The following is a 26,345-nucleotide window of genomic DNA, read 5'->3' on the forward strand; positions in this document are numbered from 1 at the left end:
TCATAAATTTATGTTAACGTAATAAAGTTCATAACAGGATGACACGTGCCGCTTGGTGTAAATCGATATGGCGGTATTATAATGAACTTGGTTGGGGTGAGACCAGAAAAGTCGGAATCCTACATCATGTAACTGTCGGAGCAGATCTAATTTTGGGATCCAGTCACGAGCTCGTCTATTGTTAACGGATACATGGATTTCCAAGTACAGTTGTTTGACGTGATTTAAGATTCCAGTTTCCAGGATATTGGGGACGGCTAACCATTCCGACCCCTCAATGTCCATTTTTAAAATGTCGATTTGGCGCTGAAATATATAAACAGAAATCCTACATGATATCCACATTAATCTGTCTATGTTTTTCAATGAAAATGGTTTGCGGTATATCTGGATTGTCGATCAAATGTCTGATGATAAACCAGAGTTAAATAAAGAGATAATTATACAACATTTTCTGATTTACAGATAAACGTCACAGCTCTAGGAAGTATTTTCCAGTCTAGTCTAGCAAAGTACAGCACAGCTCAGTACAGCTCAGTACAGTACAGTACAGCACAGTACAAAGCACAGCACAGCACAGTACACAGCACAACACATCACAGTACAATACACAGCACATCACATCACAGTACAGTACACAACACATCACAGCACAGTACACAACACATCACAGCACAGCACAGTACAGCACGGTACAGCACAGTACAGTACACAACACATCACAGTACAGTACGCAACACATCACAGCACAGTACACAACACATCACATCACAGTACAGGAAATAATGACTTCAGAACCCTTGTCAGGAATTCTATAGAACATAGAGGTATTCCAAGTCACTACGTCTGTCATTTTATTGAACATAGACGCATTCTTTGTCACAAAATATCACCTTTTATATTATATAGAGGCATTCCGAGTCACACAATATTACTTTTTATATGATATAGAGGCATTCCGAGTCACAAAATATCACCTTTTATATAATATAGAGGCATTCCGAGTATCAAAGACCGACTTTTCATATTATATAGAGGCATTCCGAATCACAAAGTCTTAATTTGAATATGGTATAGAGGCATTCCGAATCACAAAGTCTTACCTTGAATATGAAATAGAGGCATTCCGAATCACAAAGTCTTACAATGAATATGGTATAGAGGCATTCCGAATCACAAAGTCTTACCTTGAATATGATATAGAGGCATTCCGAATCACAAAGTCTTACCATGAATATGGTATAGAGGCATTCCGAATCACAAAGTCTTACCTTGAATATGATATAGAGGCATTCCGAATCACAAAGTCTTACCATGAATATGGTATAGAGGCATTCCGAATCACAAAGTCTTACCTTGAATATGATATAGAGGCATTCCGAATCACAAAGTCTTACCTTGAATATGGTATAGAGGCATTCCGAATCACAAAGTCTTACCTTGAATATTGTATAGAGATTTGATGCAGATATGTATTATCAAAGTTTTTTTTTCGAAATGCTATATGGTATAGAGGTACTTCAAAGTGACTACTTACATCATTATGTCCTAACGAGGTACGGATTGATTTCAAATCCATCATTTTCCATTTAATGTTTTTCCTCGTTATGGTGCTATTCTTGTCCGACAAGCCGAGATTGTGAAACCATTGCAATTTAGACCGTCGCTGATCCTCCAGTCCAATACTAATCAACAGACAACAACATGTATATTAAGTCGGACGCATAGTGGTTAGTACATTCAATGTCAGGTAACAGAGTACTTCTTCATTTAATATCTTAATGACATAAATCCTTGGATTTTAGAAGCGATTCGCCACAGGTGCATTGAATGTTTTACTTTCGCTTTGTCTTTCACAAACACCGGGGTCAATAATTCTGTATCTCAGTTGTGCAAAACAATGTTTTTAAACGAGTATTTTGTCCAAGTTTCAAACTTTCTGGCTGTTTTGTACCTTTCTGCGTATTCTAATGACTTTTAAAACTATTGTAAGCATCAAAATATCTTGAGGTCAGTTTGCAAAGACGAAATAGCGGGGTATACTTCCAGCGAAACCGTCTGAATATATCGCATGGGGAAATCCGGAACTGAAAATTCGCTGGGTCATAGATTTTATGCACTGTTCACGAAAAGTTCTGCCTGGATTAAATTTTATTACTTCATCAGGATTAAGTTTTGTTGATTTTATAAATTACACAAATATTTAATTCTGTGTATAACAAAGCCAACCTGTCATGACGCAATCAAAGTAAATCGGATTAGCACTATCAAAAATAGCATATATCTGTTTAAATGGTAAACTGAGGAGTACGATTTCCGTAAGAAAATAAATAGATGATTTTGTACAGTTTTCTTCAAAAGCATGCTCTACAATCCAAACTTGTGCTGAATATTTAACACTAGGTCATCATGTTACTGAAAGTTTTTTTTCTTCTGAACACAGAATGGGCAGACAAAAATCTCAACGACATTTTGAATGACACAGTGTATTTACTGTTCATAGAACCCCTTGCCAAGCATGTTATTAAATCTTAGACGATGGCTATGACGGCGTGATCCTTGTTTAAATCTTGTTAAATTTAGAGTAAAGACACACAGGAGAGGAAACACCTATGGTGCTTATGGGGATTTAGTCGAACATGTAGAGAACACATAACAGTCACACAGGTTGAGAACACCTTTAATTATCGGAGATTTAACAGTCACACATGTAGAGAACACCTTTAATTATCGGAGATTTAACAGTCACACATGTAGAGAACACCTTTAATTATCGGGGATTTAACAGTCACACAGGTAGAGAACACCTTTAATTATCGGGGATTTAACAGACACACAGGTAGAGAACACCTTTAATTATCGGGGATTTAACAGACACACAGGTAGAGAACACCTTTAATTATCGTGGATTTAACAGTCACACAGGTAGAGAACACCTTTAATTATCGGGGATTTAACAGACACACAGGTAGAGAACACCTTTAATTATCGGGGATTTTTGAGTGTCTCTGCGAGTTTTGATCTTAATATATCGGGGATTTAACAGACACACAGGTAGAGAACACCTTTAATATCGGGGATTTAGACACACAGGTAGAGATTTAATTAGATTTAACACACAGGTAGAGAACACCTTTAATTATCGGAGATTTAACAGTCACAGGTAGAGAACACCTTTATATATCGGAGATTTAACAGTCACAGGTAGAGAACACCTTTAATTATCGGGGATTTAACCGTCACAGGTAGAGAACACCTTTAATTATCGGGGATTTAACCGTCACAGGTAGAGAACACCTTTAATTATCGGGGATTTAACAGTCACAGGTAGAGAACACCTTTAATTATCGGGGATTTAACAGACAAACAGGTAGAGAACACCTTTAATTATCGGGGATTTAACAGACACACAGGTAGAGAACACCTTTAGATATCGGAGATTTAACAGTCACAGGTAGAGAACACCTTTAATTATCGGGGATTTAACAGACGCACAGGTAGAGAACACCTTTTATTATCGGGGATTTAACAGACACACAGGGAGAGAACACCTTTAATTATCGGGGATTTAACAGACACACAGGTAGAGAACACCTTTAATTATCGGGGATTTAACAGTCACAGGTAGAGAACACCTTTAATTATCGGGGATTTAACAGTCACAGGTAGAGAACACCTTTAATTATCGGGGATTTAACAGACACACAGGTAGAGAACACCTTTAATTATCGGGGATTTAACAGTCACACAGGTAGAGAACACCTTTAATTATCGGGGATTTAACAGACACACAGGGAGAGAACACCTTTAATTATCGGGGATTTAACAGACACACAGGGAGAGAACACCTTTAATTATCGGGGATTTAGAGAAACTTTAATATAGATTTAACAGACACACAGGTAGAGAACACCTTTATATATCGGAGATTTAACAGACACACAGGTAGAGAACACCTTTAAATAACGGAGATATAACATACACAGGTAGAGACCACCTTTAATTATAGGGGATTTAACAGACACACAGGTAGAGAACACCTTTAATATATCGGGGATTTAACAGACACACACACACATATCGGGGAGAGAACACACAGGTAGAGAACACCTTTAATTATCGGGGATTTAACAGTCACAGGTAGAGAACACCTTTAATTATCGGGGATTTAACAGTCACAGGTAGAGAACACCTTTAATTATCGGGGATTTAACAGACACACATGTAGAGAACACCTTTATATATCGGGTAGAGGATTTAACAGATTTAACACACAGGTAGAGAACACAGACAAACAGGTAGAGAACACCTTTATATATCGGGGATTTAACAGACACACAGGTAGAGAACACCTTTAATTATCGGAGATTTAACAGTCACACAGGTAGAGAACACCTTTATATATCGGGGATTTAACAGACAAACAGGTAGAGAACACCTTTATATATCGGAGATTTAACAGACACACAGGTAGAGAACACCTTTAATTATCGGGGATTTAACAGACAAACAGGTAGAGAACACCTTTAATTATCGGGGATTTAACAGACACACAGGTAGAGAACACAGGTAGAGAACACCTTTAATTATCGGGGATTTAACAGTCACAGGTAGAGAACACCTTTATATATCGGAGATTTAACAGTCACAGGTAGAGAACACCTTTATATATCGGAGATTTAACAGTCACAGGTAGAGAACACCTTTAATTATCGGGGATTTAACCGTCACAGGTAGAGAACACCTTTAATTATCGGGGATTTAACAGACACACATGTAGAGAACACCTTTATATCGGGGATTTAACAGACACACAGGTAGAGAACATTTAACATGTAGAGAACACCTTTAATATAGATTTAACAGACACACAGGTAGAGAACACCTTTAATATATCGGGGATTTAACAGACACACAGGTAGAGAACACCTTTATATTATCGGAGGATTTAACAGACACACAGGTAGAGAACACCTTTAATATATCATGTAGGGATTTAACAGACACACAGGTAGAGAACACCTTTATATATCGGAGATTTAACAGACACACATGTAGAGAACACCTTTATATATCGGAGATTTAACAGTCACACATGTAGAGAACACCTTTATATATCGGAGATTTAACAGACACACATGTAGAGAACACCTTTAATTATCGGGGATTTAACAGACACACATGTAGAGAACACCTTTAATTATCGGGGATTTAACAGACACACAGGTAGAGAACACCTTTAATTATCGGGGATTTAACAGACACACATGTAGAGAACACCTTTAATTATCGGGGATTTAACAGTTACAGGTAGAGAACACCTTTAATTATCGGGGATTTAACAGTTACATGTAGAGAACACCTTTAATTATCAGGGATTTAACAGTCACATGTAGAGAACACCTTTAATTATCGGAGATTTAACAGTCACACATGTAGAGAACAACCTTATATTATCGGAGATTTAACAGTCACACAGGGAGAGAACACCTTTAATTACACACAGGTAGAGAACACCTTTAATTATCGGGGATTTAACAGACGAACAGGTAGAGAACACCTTTAATTATCGGAGATTTAACAGACAAACAGGTAGAGAACACCTTTAATTATCGGGGATTTAACAGACACACAGGTAGAGAACACCTTTAATTATCGGAGATTTAACAGACACACAGGTAGAGAACACCTTTAAATATCGGGGATTTAACAGTCACACAGGTAGAGAACACCTTTAATTATCGGGGATTTAACAGACACACATGTAGAGAACACCTTTAATTATCGGGGATTTAACAGTTACACAGGTAGAGAACACCTTTAATTATCGGGGATTTAACAGACACACAGGTAGAGAACACCTTTAATTATCGGGGATTTAACAGACACACATGTAGAGAACACCTTTATATATCGGAGATTTAACAGACACACAGGTAGAGAACACCTTTAATTATCGGGGATTTAACAGTCACAGGTAGAGAACACCTTTAATTATCGGGGATTTAACAGACACACAGGTAGAGAACACCTTTAATTATCGGGGATTTAACAGTCACACAGGTAGAGAACACCTTTAATTATCGGGGATTTAACAGTCACACAGGTAGAGAACACCTTTAATTATCGGGGATTTAACAGTCACACATGTAGAGAACACCTTTATATATCGGAGATTTAACAGTCACACAGGTAGAGAACACCTTTATATATCGGAGATTTAACAGTCACAGGTAGAGAACACCTTTAATTATCGGGGATTTAACAGACACACATGTAGAGAACACCTTTAATTATCGGGGATTTAACAGACACACATGTAGAGAACACCTTTAATTATCGGGGATTTAACAGACACACAGGTAGAGAACACCTTTAATTATCGGGGATTTAACAGACACACATGTAGAGAACACCTTTATATATCGGAGATTTAACAGACACACATGTAGAGAACACCTTTATATATCGGAGATTTAACAGTCACACAGGTAGAGAACACCTTTAATTATCGGGGATTTAACAGTCACACATGTAGAGAACACCTTTATATATCGGAGATTTAACAGACACACATGTAGAGAACACCTTTAATTATCGGAGATTTAACAGACACACAGGTAGAGAACACCTTTAATTATCGGGGATTTAACAGACACACATGTAGAGAACACCTTTAATTATCGGGGATTTAACAGACACACAGGTAGAGAACACCTTTAATTATCGGAGATTTAACAGACACACATGTAGAGAACACCTTTATATATCGGAGATTTAACAGACACACAGGTAGAGAACACCTTTAATTATCGGGGATTTAACAGAACACCTTTAATATATCGGGAGATTTAACACACAGGTAGAGAACACCTTTAATTATCGGGGATTTAACAGACACACAGGTAGAGAACACCTTTAATTATCGGGGATTTAACAGTCACACAGGTAGAGAACACCTTTATATATCGGAGATTTAACAGTCACACATGTAGAGAACACCTTTAATTATCGGGGATTTAACAGTAACACGTGTAGAATCACCTTTAATTATCGGGGATTTAACAGACACACAGTGTAGAGAACACCTTTAATTATCGGGGATTTAACAGACACACATGTAGAGAACACCTTTAATTATCGGAGATTTAACAGACACACATGTAGAGAACACCTTTAATTATCGGAGATTTAACAGACACACATGTAGAGAACACCTTTAATTATCGGGGATTTAACAGACACACATGTAGAGAACACCTTTAATTATCGGGGATTTAACAGTCACACAGGTAGAGAACACCTTTATATATCGGAGATTTAACAGTCACACAGGTAGAGAACACCTTTATATATCGGAGATTTAAATATAAATGGAATTTTTAATATAGACATTAGCCCATCAATCAAAATTGACCAATCAGAATTAGACTTCATTTCAAATCTAACTAATAGATATAAACACCACATTATAGCCGGAGATTTTAATGCCCATAATTCTCTGTGGGGAAGTGAACATGACGACAATCGAGGTCAACTATTAGAAGACTGGATTAATGAGCAGGATCTTATAGTACTAATAAAAATAAATAAAATCAACGAAATATAAAAAGAAACGAAAATTATATAAGATTTACCTCCCCTTAACCATAAATAACATCCCAATACAAGTGACTATATTCATAAACTACAGTATATTGATAGCCCTATACCCTGCAGGCGGGAATCACTTGTACAATAAAATAAGGACGGGTGCAGGGTCAAAAGTCGAATAGTTTTAGGATATTCTATAATATCTTTGTTAAACAGCTAGATATGAAATATCAGTACTGGTTCCTCTCTCCCCACGGTATTGCCCCACAGGGTAAATATGTGTTGGGGAGTTATCCTAAGTGTCCCGGAACGTTTACCAGTTAGGAAGGGCATAAGGGATAATCTGAACTCGCTAAATGGTAATACTAGACAGGACAGGTTATCCAACACAGTTTAACAAATTTATCTTTGAGTACTAATTAAAACACAACAGTATAAGTATTTATACACATCACTGGTAAGGGAGTACTACAACGTCTTTGTTCCGACCTCAGGCGGGGAGTACGGCCACCCGACGTGGCTCCTGTAGTACTTCCGGTCCGTATAGATAAATGGATAGGTGCTCTCCGCATAACATTAACTTAATGAACATAAACCAAACATAAAAGTTATTAAAAAGTAAGTTAGGTAGGGCCCAAGGGATAAACCGGCTATGCTATATAGTAAGAATAGACAAGCCGGATTATCTAACACATTCTAACAAACTACATAAAAACATCTGATCATCGGATTAGGAGTGCTACAACGTCTTTGTTCTGACCTCATGCGGGGAGTCCGGCCATCCGACGTGGCTCCTGTGGCGCTTCCGGTTCCGGTAAAACGAATACTCAACCCTCTTAGAACTAAAAGAATTAACTCTCCCCCACTCAAAAACAAAAAATAGCAATAAAATACCCAAATAAATAGTTATACAATATACGAGTGCATGTCTAACGACTGTTAGGAACAACCTAAAAGCACTGGCTCTTCTCTCCCTACAGTATTACCCTACATACAGTTACAGGTAACCATCCCCTACCACCTCCCCCCTCCAAGCCCCCACCCCCAAACTAATCTTGAACAAATCTAGCGTTATAAAAGTAATATAGAAAATCTCTACCTATACATATCTGGCCCATAAGAGTTGTAAGTAGGCATTGATTGATCATAATTCCAGACTAATATCACAACTTCAATCCTACCCTAGCTAGTTTTGTTTCTACCTTTAAACTTCACCATTTTTAAAGTACTTATTATTAATTTCTGCAGTTAGAACAGATTATATATGGGCAAACAAAACAATACTCAACATAGAATTAATAAGATTAATACCAAATATGACCCTCTTCATTTCCCGACCACCTACCCTCCCCCCTTTTTTTATCCCAGCATGCTTCATTCCCGCCTCCCCTTCCGGCCCCCTCCCCCCTTTTTTTATCCAGCATGTTAAAAATAATAGCCCTCCCCTGCACATAAGGTCAGTTATAGGTATATACCGTTCAACCCCTACTAATAAATCACCATATAGCACATATATACTATAAAACGTCGGAATGAGATAACCAGTGAAAGTGGTCTATTAAAAAAAAGAATGAAGACATTGGTGCAGATGGATCAGACTCAACAGAAGAAAGAGGCAGACAAGAAAGAAGAAAGGACAAAAAAATGAACCTGCATGCGCACTAAAAACTTTTTACTAACATACAGTCCGTCGGATGGGACTTAAAGCTGTGGTGTCCCATGTGAAGGTTGGTCCGCCCTAGCACGAAAAAGAACCATCTGGATTATTCGAAAAAGAGAAAGCTTATTGCAAGCCGGTCCAGGGGTTCCTAGATACGTAGGTAGGGATAATGACAAGGATAATTATCTCTCGGACGGCCATCCAAAATATATAATATCAAATTACACAGTTTACCGACTAGTTCCAATAGGGTCGCACACACGGTGTGTTAATTTTCTATTAAGTGCATTTAGCACACTATTTCTCAAAATTATACTATAATAGTACATCAGGGCAGTGATATGAATAGCGTAGGATATATATATATATATATAACCCTGATGAATAAATAGGAATTAAAATGCGGTAGGATAGAATTATATATTCGAAATCTCATATCGGTACACCTCAAGTAAACAGGTTCCCCAATCATTTATGATTTAAATAATTCCCCAGGGCCAGCGCCTAACGGCAGTCGTAAGTCCCATACGTTTAGCTCATTAAGTTAAACGCCATAGTTACAGAGGTCGCACAATTTTTCGGACCTAAAACAAAAATATTAGTAGAGCCGTTAAAATCGACCCCGCCTTACATACTCTCTATCCCCCCTCCTCCCTCGGACGACACATCGCCGGATGAAGATCGGGACGGTGTAAAGCACCAGAAGAAAACCCTCGGACGCGAAGTCTCTCCTATATTCCCCTTCCTCTCACTACATACTTTCTCCCCTTCTATTCCCTCCTATCTTTTCTCGTCCTCTGAAAGGCCTAAAGGCCATAATAGAGGACGTTAATCCCCTAATAATAAAAATGATAAAAAGTAAACTTACCCGAATGAGTAGACTAGACATGGCGAGGACGGTCTGTATTTGTCATCGACACAAACATCCCAGCCACCATCGTCAATGTCACCAACCCTTAAAATTTCCTTACACAGAACTTCATTCGACATCACAAAACTGGTAAAATCAAAATGAACATTTTGATAAAATTGATGAAGAGGGATTTTTATTATCTGACTAGATATCAGAGCATTGGAATCCAGTAACATTCATAATGATACGTTTGTTTAAAGGGTATGCTTTATACTGGGGATATAACTATGGCTGAAGGAAGCAGGGTAGTAACATTATACTGGGGATATAACTATGGCTGTAGGATACAGGGTAGTAACATTATACTGGGGATATAACTATGGCTGTAGGATACAGGGTAGTAACATTATACTGGGGATATAACTATGGCTGTAGGATACAGGGTAGTAACATTATACTGGGGATATAACTATGGCTGTAGGATACAGGGTAGTAACATTATACTGGGGATATAACTATGGCTGTAGGATACAGGGTAGTAACATTATACTGGGGATATAACTATGGCTGTAGGATGCAGGGTAGTAACATTATACTGGGGATATAACTATGGCTGTAGGTTCGGGGTAGTAACATTATACTGGGGATATAACTATGGCTGTAGGATGCAGGGTAGTAACATTATACTGGGGATATAACTATGGCTGTATGTTCGGGGTAGTAACATTATTCAAATCTGTTCGATCTGAAGACGAAATTTTGCGTACAAGAAAAAATTAATACAAATTCATCGTTTGATAATTTATCATCACCGAAAAAGAGTAATCTATTTAAGATTGGGCGATTTATTGCAACAAAGGCATGCACACGGATTGGCTGGAAAAGACTGCAATGTAACAAATAGTGTTCATTAGTCTCTTCGTTTTCCATACACGAACATAAAGGGTTATCAACGAGATTTCTACAGTATAAGCAGAAACTTAAAGAGCTACACTCCATTCTCAATGAAGCAAACTCTTCCCAGTCTTCTGTCAAGCTATTGTGCTGCTACAATAATTGACAGTGACAATGTTTGCCCATATACAGTAAGTCCAATATACCTTGAACGGCGGGAGTAGTATTCGATCAGAGTAAAAAAAAATCAAGGTTGACCTATGTACACAATGACATGAGCCAATTATCATTTACAACAATGCCACCAAGACAATGCTCCACTCTTACGTCAGACTGTTGTTACGTCAGACTATTGTTACGTCAAACTGAGGAGTAGCTTTTCGCTTAATTTGATTGGTTCATTTACATCGATCGATAAGTTGTGTGTTCCTTAATTTGATTGATCATTAACAATGACCGATAAGTTGTGTTCCTTAATTTGATTGATTCATTCACATAGATCAATACAAACAACTGATTTGTGAAATTTCTTTTCTATAATGAATCAACACGTGTGATATCTTTGTGTATGGATAACTAACTCTTGTTTTTTTTTTTATTTTGATTGATTGTTCAATGTTTACGATATAGATATATGTTTGTATAGCAGATGTGTCTCTATATATAAATATATACTTCATCATCTTAATTTGGTATCACAACACGACATTATCATTACCTGAAGTAAGTGTTGACCAGTGTGCGATCATCCATTGCTTCCAAACTCTTTGGTTCGGGTACAGCTATCGGGGGTTCCACCTCTCTCTCCCTCATCTGGTAAAGAACATGAAACCACAGTTATTGGTCGAGATTAAATCAACAAGAGTGCCGTGGACACAATACACTCCACCACAAAATATATAAATCTTACAAAAATCAATGAACCGTAAAATTGCCCCTTCATGCACATCGAACCATTGTATCAGTGACATTGAGCAAGTTTAATGAAAATCTGATCATTAGTTTAGGAGTTGCGTTCACAAAGCTCCACTAAGAGCAAGCTACAGATACAAAGTTGAAAATGGCATCAATCTTACAAAAATCAAAGAACCAAAAAATCGCCCCTTCATGCACATCTACCCATTGTAGTAGTGACATTGAGCAAGTTTCATGAAAATCTGATGATTAGTTTAGGAGGAGTTGCGTTCACAAGAAATGGACGTACGGACGGACAGACGGAGATGACGATTATATACGACCGCCTCCGGCGGCGTATAAAATATCTGTTACAATGAAAGTACAGGTTCCTGAAGGTCATTCAAGATCAAAGCACAATCCCAATAAACTAAAGAAAGGTTAAATACGGACGAGAATGAACAATGAATCAACGACAACAGCATTCGCTATAACATGTGTCAAGGCGAAAGAATGCGCTGTTAGTATGTAGATGGCATGTAGTCAATGTTCAGCGTGGTCAGTGTGTGAAAACCCGCACCAAACAGAACATTTATCCAAATATAGAGTCAAACACTGCGCCCCCTGGTGGGAACAAAGTTCCGTTGAAACAAATCCGCGCGGTTGCGGAACAGAGAGATGACATGGTAAGTTTGATTTCTCCTTTGAATTCTGATCGGGATTTTGAATCGACAAAATACATAGCGAACAATTGTGACCTTTTTGATAATTGATTGATCACAAGGTAATTTATATTTATATTGCATCACCAAACGCAGCTTTTATCGAAAATTTGCACACAAGTGGCCTTGATGGGGATGTCATTAGATATAACTAATACAGAAATACGATTTGGGTATTTTTAGGTCATCTGAATTTAATAGAACGCCTCTTAAATAGCATATATTGAATGTTGTGAGGAAAAGTTCTATAAATTCAGGTTTACCCATCACGTACAGGAAATTAAATGATATAAGCTATTTAGATAAACCTGCAACGCAAACACTATCATTCGTCTCCTCGCTCCGCCATTGTTTAAATCCATGAGAGCGATTATGTCGGCACAGAGATATTTATAAGCTACTTATAGATTATTAGTTTTACTATTCAGATATTTTTAGTATTGCTTAAAGCTTGTGTCAAACAGAATTACAGGACTTCACTGTAAAGGCAGATTTTGGAACATGATGAAAAATACCCCTTTAACAGCCATGACAGTTACATGTGTCAGGACGACATCAGACAAAACACATTACCATACAAACTGTGTAACATCCTGTCCGCCAGGGGTTATTAGAGAAAACATGATTTGGATCTCTTTCAAAATGGAAGATCCTGAATCCCTCCTGGTGAAGAGCTTTGAACAGGAGTATTTGTTTTTGATAGTCGGATACTGATGTGGCATTGTTCACTGTGTTCAACACTACAGACAGCTGGTCGACATGACGTAAAACATTGCGTCGCAGAAGTTCCTGTACTATGTAGTCGGCATCCTTTCCCTCGATCAGAAGGACATCGACTCTTTCCTGAAATCAAGAGACAATGTCACACTGATAGAATGTCTATAGGGATTCGGTACTGTAGCAATCACTTTTACATAAGTAACACTTTATAATATTTGGAAAATTGGATAATTATCAGATTTGGTCTGCGTCACAGTTTCACTAATCGATTTGAAAGCAGACATCTGAGAGGATGATAAAGCACAGTATTTCTCTACAGAAAAAACGGCACATGCGCACTGCCGTTACCTTCTGAGTAATGGCGTCTGTGAGAGGTGTGGCGGCTTTAGGGTTCTGTAGTTTTAATTCTTCCTTAAGGGCACTGCAAACAGTAAAAGCATATCGAGTTCAGTCTGTTGATTATAAAGTTAGACTTTTAACCAGTCTGTTGATTATAAAGTTAGACTTTTAACCAGTCTGTTTATTGTAGTTAGACTTTTAACCAGTCTGTTGACTAAAGTTAGACTTTTAACCAGTCTGTTTATTATAAAGTTAGACTTTTAACCAGTCTGTTTATTGTAGTTAGACTTTTAACCAGTCTGTTGATTAAAGTTAGACTTTTAACCAGTCTGTTGATTATAAAGTTAGACTTTTAACCAGTCTGTTGATTATAAAGTTAGACTTTTAACCAGTCTGTTGATTATAAAGTTAGACTTTTAACCAGTCTGTTGATTAAAGTTAGACTTTTAACCAGTCTGTTGATTATAAAGTTAGACTTTTAACCAGTCTGTTGACTAAAGTTAGACTTTTAACCAGTCTGTTGATTAAAGTTAGACTTTTAACCAGTCTGTTGATTATAAAGTTAGACTTTTAACCAGTCTGTTGATTATAAAGTTAGACTTTTAACCAGTCTGTTGATTAAAGTTAGACTTTTAACCAGTCTGTTGATTATAAAGTTAGACTTTTAACCAGTCTGTTGACTAAAGTTAGACTTTTAACCAGTCTGTTGATTATAAAGTTAGACTTATAACCAGTCTGTTGATTAAAGTTAGACTTTTAACCAGTCTGTTGATTATAAAGTTAGACTTTTAACCAGTCTGTTGATTATAAAGTTAGACTTATAACCATTCTGTTGATTAAAGTTAGACTTTTAACCAGTCTGTTGATTATAAAGTTAGACGTTTAACCAGTCTGTTGATTATAAAGCTAGACTTTTAACCAGTCTGTTGATTATAAAGTTAGACTTTTAACCAGTCTGTTGATTATAAAGTTAGACTTTTAACCAGTCTGTTGATTATAAAGTTAGACTTATAACCAGTCTGTTGATTAAAGTTAGACTTTTAACCAGTCTGTTGATTATAAAGTTAGACTTTTAACCAGTCTGTTGATTATAAAGTTAGACTTTTAACCAGTCTGTTGATTAAAGTTAGACTTTTAACCAGTCTGTTGATTATAAAGTTAGACTTTTAACCAGTCTGTTGATTATAAAGTTAGACTTTTAACCAGTCTGTTGATTAAAGTTAGACTTTTAACCAGTCTGTTGATTATAAAGTTAGACTTTTAACCAGTCTGTTGACTAAAGTTAGACTTTTAACCAGTCTGTTGATTATAAAGTTAGACTTTTAACCAGTCTGTTGATTATAAAGTTAGACTTTTAACCAGTCTGTTGACTAAAGTTAGACTTTTAACCAGTCTGTTGACTAAAGTTAGACTTTTAACCAGTCTGTTGACTAAAGTTAGACTTTTAACCAGTCTGTTGACTAAAGTTAGACTTTTAACCAGTCTGTTGACTAAAGTTAGACTTTTAACCAGTCTGTTGACTAAAGTTAGACTTTTAACCAGTCTGTTGATTATAAAGTTAGACTTTTAACCAGTCTGTTGACTAAAGTTAGACTTTTAACCAGTCTGTTGACTAAAGTTAGACTTTTAACCAGTCTGTTGACTAAAGTTAGACTTTTAACCAGTCTGTTGACTAAAGTTAGAGTGTATTCTAGATATTGAGATTAATACAATGGGCTTTATGGTCACAAAAAGGCGATAACAAACACTAACAGGGAAAAAAAGAGAAGAAAAAAGTTTTTGATTCAGTTAGGTTACAGAAACCGTTATTTCGATGAAGTAATGTACGGTTTGTTTGGAGATGATATATAAATTTTGTAGATACAATTAACGTTTGCCGTTTTTACATTCGTAAAATTGTTGCTCAAATATATTACTTGTTATAAGAATATATTATAGATAACTGTAATCACTTGGACCCATATAAGGTAGATTTGGGATTGTATAAAATAAGAAGTGGAGAGCCGACGATAAGTGTAACATCAGCATGACATCATGGATTTAAAACTGAAGTCTACAACTGGGTGTAGGACTCAACCCTTCACCGTGGAATTAATTCATATACGGTAAATATTAAGATTGAAACGGAGTCACAGAAAGCAGCGAAACTGTGACAACTAAGGACTCAGAGATAAAATTAATAAAGAAATCAAGAGCAGAGAAATGAAAAAAATGAACAAGTAAATAAATATATATATACCATGATAAACCATCCCTGTATGTAGCATTTGTCTATGAATGTAAGGGAGGTAATTTTGAATTTTAGTGTCTTTATTTGTCTTCCATATTGGATTCTTTAGTTAAAAAAATATTAACAAAAAAGGTTTTAGAAAACGAAGAGAACAAATCTCCTCATCACAGACCAATGTAAAGGATAGTGTAAATTTCTACAAAAGAAAAGGCCTTATTGGCGACGCGGGAGACAAAGGCTTTGTATTTAGGATTACCTATACTTACTCCGTAAATGTGTAGATATTGACTCACTTTGATTGTATTTGTCTTCTTCCACATTTAAACACTTGGTTGATGTCCTGTGTCAAGAGTCTGTCCTCTTCTTCATCACTAACAAAACAAGGTTTAGTATGACAATCAACAATCAAACGTCAATATCAAAGTGCTCACCGTTAAGCAACTCAAAACTGACGAAACTGAATCAAAGATATCACAAAAATGACGTATATTCAGACACCAGTCACTTTTTACGGACTAATAAGTGTTGTCCTGCATGCCACTATATATACCGTTACTTGGCCTTGTTCTAAAGTTATTAGTTATATATAAAATATATAAAAAAGAATTATGGGGGCTAGTGTCTGATGTAGCATCACCGACGAGTCCTAGAAGGTCAAAACGGATGTCTGATTTAGCATCACTGACGAGTCTTAGAAGGTCGAAACGGATGTCTGATGTAGCATCACTGACGAGTCCTAGAAGGACGAAACGGATGTCCGATGTAGCATCATTGACGAGTCCTAGAAGGTCGAAACATATGTCTGATGTAGCATCACTGACGAGTCCTAGAAGGTCGAAATAGTTGTATGATGTAGCATCACCGACGAGTCCTAGAAGGACGAAGCATATGTCTGATATAGCACCACTGACGAGTTTTAGAAGGTCGAAATAGTTGTATGATGTAGCATCACCGACGGGTCCTAGAAGGACGAAGCAGATGTCTGATGTAGCATCACCGACGAGTCCCAGAAAGTCGAAATAGTTGTATGATGTAGCATCACTGACGAGTCCTAGAAGGTCGAAACAGATGTCTGATGTAGCATCACTGACGAGTCTTAGAAGGTCGAAATAGTTGTATGATGTAGCATCACCGACGGGTCCTAGAAGGACGAAGCAGATGTCTGATGTGGCATCACCGACGAGTCCTAGAAGGTCGAAACAACTGCATGCTGGAGTTTAGATAATTGTTCGACAATACTATATCTTACTTTAAATTTGTCCTTAAAGGTGCTTTCCATCTCTGCGTCTTTTACAGTCTGCATCGATGACATTCGCCATCATGGTCTATACAGATTATGTCGCGTATTGAAAATTTTGTCACAATACTGAGTTGTAGGTGTACATTGTGTTTGAGATTGCTACATGTACATCCGACATAGAAACCCCATCTCTTGTGGTTGGAAATGACCTTGACATTGCCATCCTTCGGTGTAAATATCTGATTTAAAAGTAAGCTGTCCTGACGGGTAATTTGTAAATAAGGTCAGAAGTCGGTGTGGTATTCTTTATTATAAGTTCTACAATAGATGATATTCGAGGTTCAAGGTAAAACATCTTGGTATTTACGGATAGCATACCATTATCTGTTTGTCCGGAAAACAATTTTGATGCTTACAAGGACCGAAAATGATTCTTTCACCGTTGCAAAATTTGTTCATGAATACACAAGTCTTAGTTAGAGGGACATCACGATAAAAACATAAATTTTGTCAGTAATTGTACGCGCGATTTTTATTAAACTTTCGGTTACGTTTCTATGCTATCCCGTTATTCACAATCGATTTCCAGTGTCCAGCTTGACAACTACTTTGGTGCGGAAAATCTCTCTCAAATTTGGCGTTGATAACGTCACGTGATAGTTTCAAAAACAAGGCAGTTCATTTTGAAAACACGGACACACGATGGCGGGCAGAAATGACAGCAACAGAAGTGACACAGCAGGTTAATTCACATTTGTCAGTACTGGATTTTGTTACGGGTATGGTAAATATTATTTAATTGCGCTAAGTCAACTCAGAATTACGAAATGAATGACATTAACATCCAAACTTGTCGCGAGCGATTTAAGTGAGTAGCAAGGTTTATTTACAAACGGCGGTGTTTGTGCGCATGTGTTATCATATAATGTCGCAAAAAATTATAAAGCCAGACTGTCGATCAACAAATAAGAACTTCACTTGTAGGATGTAGCATCACCGACTAGTCCTAGAAGGACGAAGCAGATGTCTGATGTAGCATCACCGAAACCTCCTTTTTTACCGGGATGTCGATTTAAACCGAATAACATTGATTCTATATAAAGACAGGGCGTAACAATTGCGATGTAACTTTTCATACTCACGTGACAACGTAAACCAAACATTTGTCATTGGTTGAGAAGCCGGTACACACATACCAGCCCCATCCCACTCCCCCTAACATGTCCTTGCGTGGGCAGAAAATCTGGAGCGTATTCACATATCTGAAACCAAGCACAAGTCTGGTGAGCGCACTTTTCCCCATTTTAAATCAATGGACCATGCAATATGTTTAGCCATGGCTACATCAGGTGATTTACAGCGGAAATAGGATCATCTTCTATTCTATTTAATAATGGGTTCTTTTCTAACTGTGAAGCACTAGAACAGTCTATAACATATGTATTCTTTACTCTAAGGTAGTGTGCTTCAACATCAGTTTTAACTCTGTTTTAACATGTGAATGGTGTTTGTTTGGTTCTGTAGTAGGCCTATACATTACAATCAACATGAATGTGACGTTACAGAAATCCTGTATTCCCTTTTTAATCTTCATCAATAATTCTGAATTAATATGGATACCATATCATCACATTTAAATATCTTCACGCAAAAGTATCTTTTATAGAATTAATGACCCCTTGATAGGTAAGACAATTCGTATGTATGTTGAATTTCTGTTAAAACTCATAATAACTATAAAAAAAACTCCACTAAAATATTTTTGATTACACGTACAGCATACACAACAGACAGCAGTATGCGTATATATTGTACATGTACAACACAGACAGCAGTATGTGTACATATGGTATACGTACAGCATACACAACAGACAGCAGTATGCGTATATATTGTACACGTGCAACATACACAACAGACAGCAGTATGTGTACATATTGTACACGTGCAACATAGACAACAGACAGCAGTATGTGTACATATTGTATACGTACAACATAGACAGCAGACAGCAGTATGTGTACATATTGTATACGTACAACATAGACAGCAGACAGCAGTATGTGTACATATTTTATACGTACAACATAGAAAGCAGTATGTGTACATATTGTCCACGTACAACATGGACAGCAGACAGCAGTATGTGTACATATTGTACACGTACAACATAAACAACAGACAGCAGTATGTGTACATATTGTACACGTACAACATAGACAGCAGTATGTGTACATATGGTATACGTACAACATAGACAGCAGTATGTGTACATATTGTCCACGTACAACATAGACAGCAGACAGCAGTATGTGTACATATTGTACACGTGCAACATAGACAGTAGTATGTGTACATATTGTACACGTGCAACATAGACAGCAGTATGTGTACATATGGTATACGTACAACATACACAACAGACAGCAGTATGTGTACATATTGTACATGTACAACATAGACAGCAGACAGCAGTATGTGTACATATTGTACATGTACAACATAGACAGCAGTATGTGTACATATTGTACACGTACAACATACACAACAGACAGCAGTATGTGTACATATTGTACACGTGCAACATAGACAGCAGTATGTGTACATATGGTATACATACAACATACACAACAGACAGCAGTATGTGTACATATTGTACACGTGCAACATAGACAGCAGTATGTGTACATATTGTACACGTGCAACATAGACAGCAGTATGTGTACATATGGTATACGTACAACATTGACAGCAGACAGCAGTATGTGTACATATTGTACACGTGCAAAATACACATCAGACAGCAGTATGTGTACATATTGTACACGTACAACATACACAACAGACAGCAGTATGTGTATATATTGTATACGTACAACATAGACAGCAGACAGCAGTATGTGTACATATGGTATACGTACAACATAGACAACAGACAGCAGTATGTGTACATATGGTATACGTACAACATACACAACAGACAGCAGTATGTGTATATATTGTACACGTGCAACATACACAACAGACAGCAGTATGTGTACATATTGTACATGTACAACATAGACAGCAGTATGTGTACATATTGTATACGTACAACATACACAACAGACAGCAGTATGTGTACATGTTGTACGCGTGCAACATAGACAGCAGACAGCAGTATGTGTACATATTGTACATGTACAACATAGACAGCAGTATGTGTACATATTGTATACGTGCAACATACACAACAGACAGCAGTATGTGTACATATGGTATACGTACAACATACACAACAGACAGCAGTATGTGTACATATTGTATACGTACAACATAGACAGCAGAGAGCAGTATGTGTACATATTGTACATGTACAACATAGACAGCAGACAGCAGTATGTGTACATATTGTACACGTACAACATAGACAGCAGACAGCAGTATGTGTATATATTGTACACGTACAACATAGACAGCAGCATGTGTACATATTGTGCACGTACAACATACACAACAGACAACAGTATGTGTACATATTGTCCACGTACAACATACACAGCAGTATGTGTACATAATCAGATACTAATAAGTTATAAGGCTTAAAGTAGATAAACATTCCATACACTACTGAAGCTATTATATTACACAAAAAATTCAGATATATGAAAATTAATTTACAATATACAAGACGAGAATTCTAAATGACAGATTGACGAGCGGTTGAATACACATAAGTTTAATAAGTATAATAGAAAGACAATTATTGTTTGATAAGTGCTGGCTAATATATTTGTATCTTGTACTGTACCGACTAATGAGATATTTTTAGTGTGATATCACTAACAATAGGTCGTGACATATTTCCTTCCTACGGTGATGCTGTCATTATTTATGTGATGTGATTCCAAACCTGTGATAGAGCTCGGCAATCTCTTCCAGTGACATCCTAGCAAGACTTGTGTCGTCGACATTCCTGAGGGCTCCCTGGATTATCTTACGGATTCCCTGGTAGCTCGAAGGGTTAATCGTTTGTGCAGTATCCAGACGCAATTCCGTTTCGAGGATGGAATCCTTGAATCTTTCCGCCTGATTTACAATTAACAAAAACTGAAGTAAACTTACAACGTGTTTCCTGAATAAATCCTACCTGATTTAGTGCTACGGATTGGAATATCCCCAACGTAATCAATATTCTTTTAAAATCATTCTGTGTGAAAGACTTTTGAAATTGATTAGATAATGTTATTGTACTTCACCATCTATATTCATGCGTTTATTTTGGTTAAGTTTGATTGTCTAAAGTCGTCCTCGTTTTGAAGACTTAAGCATCAAGATTTACTGACCAATCCTAAGGAAGATAGACGGGGGGACTGTATGGTACATTTTTATCTAGTGTATTGCATGCACTAAATATTTCTTTTTCACTGAATTTCTTTTGAAAGTCCAAAAGTCTTTGTCTTTTTTGCACAACCCTTTTAAAACAAGTAAATTGAGATTGGATTTTCATTGATAATCAAGAGCTCTCGTTTAAGCGGAAAAAGCCAACAATATGCCATATCCAAACATCCTCCAATAAAGTATACATATATCATACTACCATATATTTATCTCCATTCTCAACAAACACAAGATACACAGGTATATAACACCTTTCAGTACAAATAAGTAGAAGCATTAAAGTCAAATAAATCCAACTATGTCATATCGTGCAGGCTAGGAGGTGCGGTATCGGGTCCAACTCATGTCATCACAACAGAAAGGCAAATAACACGATAAATCCAACTATGTCATATCGTGCAGGCTAGGAGGTGCGGCGGGTCATGTCACCACAACAGAAAGGCAAATAACACGATAAATCCAACTATGTCATATCGTGCAGGCTAGGAGGTGCGGTATCGGGTCCAACTCATGTCACCACAACAGAAAGGCAAATAACACGATAAATCCAACTATGTCATATCGTGCAGGCTAGGAGGTGCGGTATCGGGTCCAACTCATGTCACCACAACAGAAAGGCAAATAACACGATAAATCCAACTATGTCATATCGTGCAGGCTAGGAGGTGCGGTATCGGGTCCAACTCATGTCACCACAACTCATGTCACCACAACAGAAAGGCAAATAACACGATAAATCCAACTATGTCATATCGTGCAGGCTAGGAGGTGCGGTATCGGGTCCAACTCATGTCACCACAACAGAAATATCGTGCACTAGGAGGTGCGTCCAACTCATGATAAATCATGTCACCACAACAGAAAGGCAAATAACACGATAAATCCAACTATGTCATATCGTGCAGGCTAGGAGGTGCGGTATCGGGTCCAACTCATGTCATCCAACACAACAGAAAGTCCAACTCATGCAAATAACACGATAAATCCAACTATGTCATATCGTGCAGGCTAGGAGGTGCGGTATCGGGTCCAACTCATGTCATCACAACAGAAAGGCAAATAACACGATAAATCCAACTATGTCATATCGTGCAGGCTAGGAGCTCTATCGGGTCCAACTCATGTCATCACAACAGAAAGGCAAATAACACGATAAATCCAACTATGTCATATCGTGCAGGCTAGGAGGTGCGGTATCGGGTCCAACTCATGTCATCACAACAGAAAGGCAAATAACACGATAAATCCAACTATGTCATATCGTGCAGGCTAGGAGGTGCGGTATCGGGTCCAACTCATGTCACCACAACAGAAAGGCAAATAACACGATAAATCCAACTATGTCATATCGTGCAGGCTAGGAGGTGCGGTATCGGGTCCAACTCATGTCACCACAACAGAAAGGCAAATAACACGATAAATCCAACTATGTCATATCGTGCAGGCTAGGAGGTGTGGTATCGGGTCCACCTCATGTCACCACAACAGAAAGGCAAATAACACGATAAATCCAACTATGTCATATCGTGCAGGCTAGGAGGTGCAGTATCAGGTCCAACTCATGTGACAACAACAGACTGAAGGCAAATAACACGATAAATCCAACTATGTCATATCGTGCAGGCTAGGAGGTGCAGTATCGGGTCCAACTCACGTGACAACAACAGACTGAAGGCAAATAACACGATAAATCAATCGACGTTTTTGCGGTTCATCAACTCTGTTACAGGCAATAAAATCAAAGAACAAATATCTACTATCACTTCATAGATACAATTATGCAACATTTTAGTCCTCCAGACCTCTGGCAAGAGGAAAAACTCGTACGGCAGACGTGTTGTTTACAAGTACAATAGCAAATATTCTTATTTGTTTTTTCTCTATAAAACTATACCTTCAGCTTAATATCATCTATGGATCGTTTATCTTCTGGTGTCTGTTTGGCGTCTTTGATCGCGAAATCAACTTTCAGTTGCTGTGGTACTTGGATGTTGCGAAAAAGAAGTACACACACCAAAACAACGACGACTAAAATGACAAATAATGTCCACAGGTTCCTCATGTTGACGTTTCTGTAAATAGAAAATGATATATGGAAATCACTTGTCACCATTACAGACTGAGATAATTTGACCAAACGAGGAAAGTAAAACATCTAGAGTTAATTTCCCTTTTGTTTATTAAAATAGACATTCGTGTATTTTGTTGAGTTTGTAAGGTGCATTTGCCAAAACATTGACGAGAGGCACAAGTCAAAATGAAAAGAGAAAAGAAAAACGTGCATATCTTCACAAATAAAAATAGTTTATATCGAGGGTAGAAAACAACAAAGAAAATACGGACATATCAAAACACAGAAAATAACAAAGAAAATACGGACATATCAAAACACAGAAAACAACAAAGAAAACAACTTATAGGGGGGGGGGGGGGGTCAACTGTGATGATAGTGGATTATAAGCTGTTTTAGAATTGTAGTACAGGTAACTTGCACAGGTAAATTCTGATAACTATTTAGAAAACAGGTAAATCAGATGATTAAGTTCTGATTCTGATAACTGTTCAGAAAACTGAAAAACTGTTAATAACTGTAAAATAAAGGAATCAAATATCTGTGTTAAATCTGTTTAAATCCCAAGCTATTCAATGGGAAATGTATAAAAGCCAAGTTCATTTTGGGAAATTATCATATTTCAATCTGCACTTTGAAAGATCAATATCTCAATCATTGCTTGATTTATTACTGTACTTTTGTCACAGATATATATTGTCAAATCATAACTTTAGTCATATATATATTAGTTAATCTTGTATTTTCTCTCAGTTTTTGTGTAAATTGTAACTTTTGTCAAATATTAGTTAATCTAGTATTTTCTCTCAGTTTTTATGTAAATTGTGTTTAATTTGATTGATATTATTATCTTTGTTGTTTGATACAAGGACAGTATGGCTAATGCTCAGATCAACGTTAAGTTCATCACCAACAGAAGAGGCGGACAGAACCTTTCACATAATGGATTCATCTTCAAACAGATTCGAAAGAACGGCAGCAGGACATTCTGGAGATGTTCGACCTAAGGCTGCTCAGCATCACTCTCGACAATCGACAACATACCAGCTAACTTCGGAAGAAATCCACACACCCACGCCTCAGACCCAGCCAGTGCTGTAGCCAAACAGATCATGAACCAGATCACCAACAAATGCGTATAATCGGTCCAGCCTATTCCGTCCATCTTTGAGGAAGAGCTCAATCAACTCCGAGACAACGACTGGGATGACACTTCCAAGGCCGTGGTCCAGCGAATACCAACATTCTACACAGCGAAATTGTCTCTTTACCGTGCTCGCCGCAAGTAGACTCCTCCACTACCAAAGACTTTGGCCGACATCACCTTGGATGGAAGATGGACAGAAGCATCTACAGGCGAACCATTTCTCCTCTTTGACGACGGTGAACAGAACAACAGGATGATCGCATTCGCTTCGTCGGAGAACCTGGCCGAACTTGCAGCATCTGACACCTTCTTCTGTGATGGAACTTTCTACAACTGTCCAACAATGTTTCATCAGATTTACAGCGTCCATGTACAGAATGAAGGCATCATGACACCAGTCGTATACGCATTACTTCCCGTAAAGAGCCAGGCAATCTACAGCCGTTTCTTCACCCTTCTCCAGGATCACATGGCACACTTCGACATTCCATTCCGACCCACTACAGCCTTCGTCGATTTTGAGGTAGCTGCACACAATGGATAGAGGGAGATCGTACCACCTGGAACCACTTCTCAACCGAGGGACCCCGGACTACTAACCATCTGGAAGCTTGGCACGGAAAACTGAAGAAGGTACTGCATGCCCACCCCAACATCTACACCATCATCCAGACGTTTAAGGACATACAGAACATGAACGACATCAGCCGGATTCAGAGAGACGCAGGAGGCATCATTCAACCCCGGAAGAAGAAATACGCCAACATTGACAGACGCCTGGCCACCTTGAAGGACCGTTACCAGACTGGGACAATCGACCTGATGACCTATGCCGATTCAGCATCCGAGCTTCTGCATCTTGGATAGAGTGTTTTGTGTTTTCTGGACTTATGGATTACTTGATTATCACAGGTTGTAAAAGGACATAATATCTAGATAACTGGATAATGTATTGTCATACATAGTGCTAATTCAGCTTCATTTAGGAGTTTACTATTTATATTAGATCATACTTTATTTAATGCTAAGATGTGGATAATGTTTCAACATCATATATATGTAATACAAATACAATTTAATAACAGACATCAGTGTACCATCGTGACTTACTAAATTTGATTTATCAATTAAATATAATCTTATATTATAATCATTAAAATAATAAATAACAATTTTAAATACTAATAATTAATAACTATTTTGTAATACTTCATATACTACAAAAATGTGTTACATTTATATATGTAAAACAAAAAAAAAGCTTTACCTATTTCCTTATTGATATGTACGTATCCTATTTACAAGAACACGTTGACATTCTTAGTTGAAACAGACTATAACTTTAACATCAAATGATTCCCTTTATAAACACCCTCCTTTCAAGTTGGCAGAGTTGGTGTTCGGGGAATGAGGCGTTCAGGGTACACTCCATTAAAATGGCCGGTGATTAAAAAAGTGATTTTCAATTCGACCGTTTTCGAAATAACACTGGGCCCTACATGAATTAGTCTTATCTTCTATAGTTTCACACCAAAGAAAGTGGTGAATAGTGGTGCCTCGGGCAACAAAATTTACCTGTATACGTGTATATACTTGACATGT

General features: G+C 37.4%; 1 protein-coding gene across 1 annotated transcript; it reads right to left on the reverse strand.

Annotated features, from left to right (window-relative positions):
• LOC132553123 (uncharacterized) lies at positions 1-21,072 on the reverse strand. The gene is made up of 9 exons (XM_060217335.1): positions 21,038-21,072; positions 18,288-18,407; positions 16,199-16,276; positions 13,685-13,757; positions 13,190-13,459; positions 11,719-11,813; positions 10,122-10,250; positions 1,538-1,685; positions 1-306 (listed from the first exon to the last, which is right to left on the reverse strand). The coding sequence occupies exons 1-9, from the start codon at positions 21,070-21,072 to the stop codon at positions 1-3; spliced, it is 1,254 nt and encodes a 417-aa protein (XP_060073318.1).
• Between the last annotated feature and the right edge of the window lie 5,273 nt (positions 21,073-26,345).

Source organism: Ylistrum balloti, unplaced genomic scaffold (assembly GCF_031769215.1).
Source record: "Ylistrum balloti isolate Yb309-2 unplaced genomic scaffold, AGI_CSIRO_Ybal_v1 Utg370298, whole genome shotgun sequence".
NCBI lineage: Eukaryota > Metazoa > Mollusca > Bivalvia > Pectinida > Pectinidae > Ylistrum > Ylistrum balloti.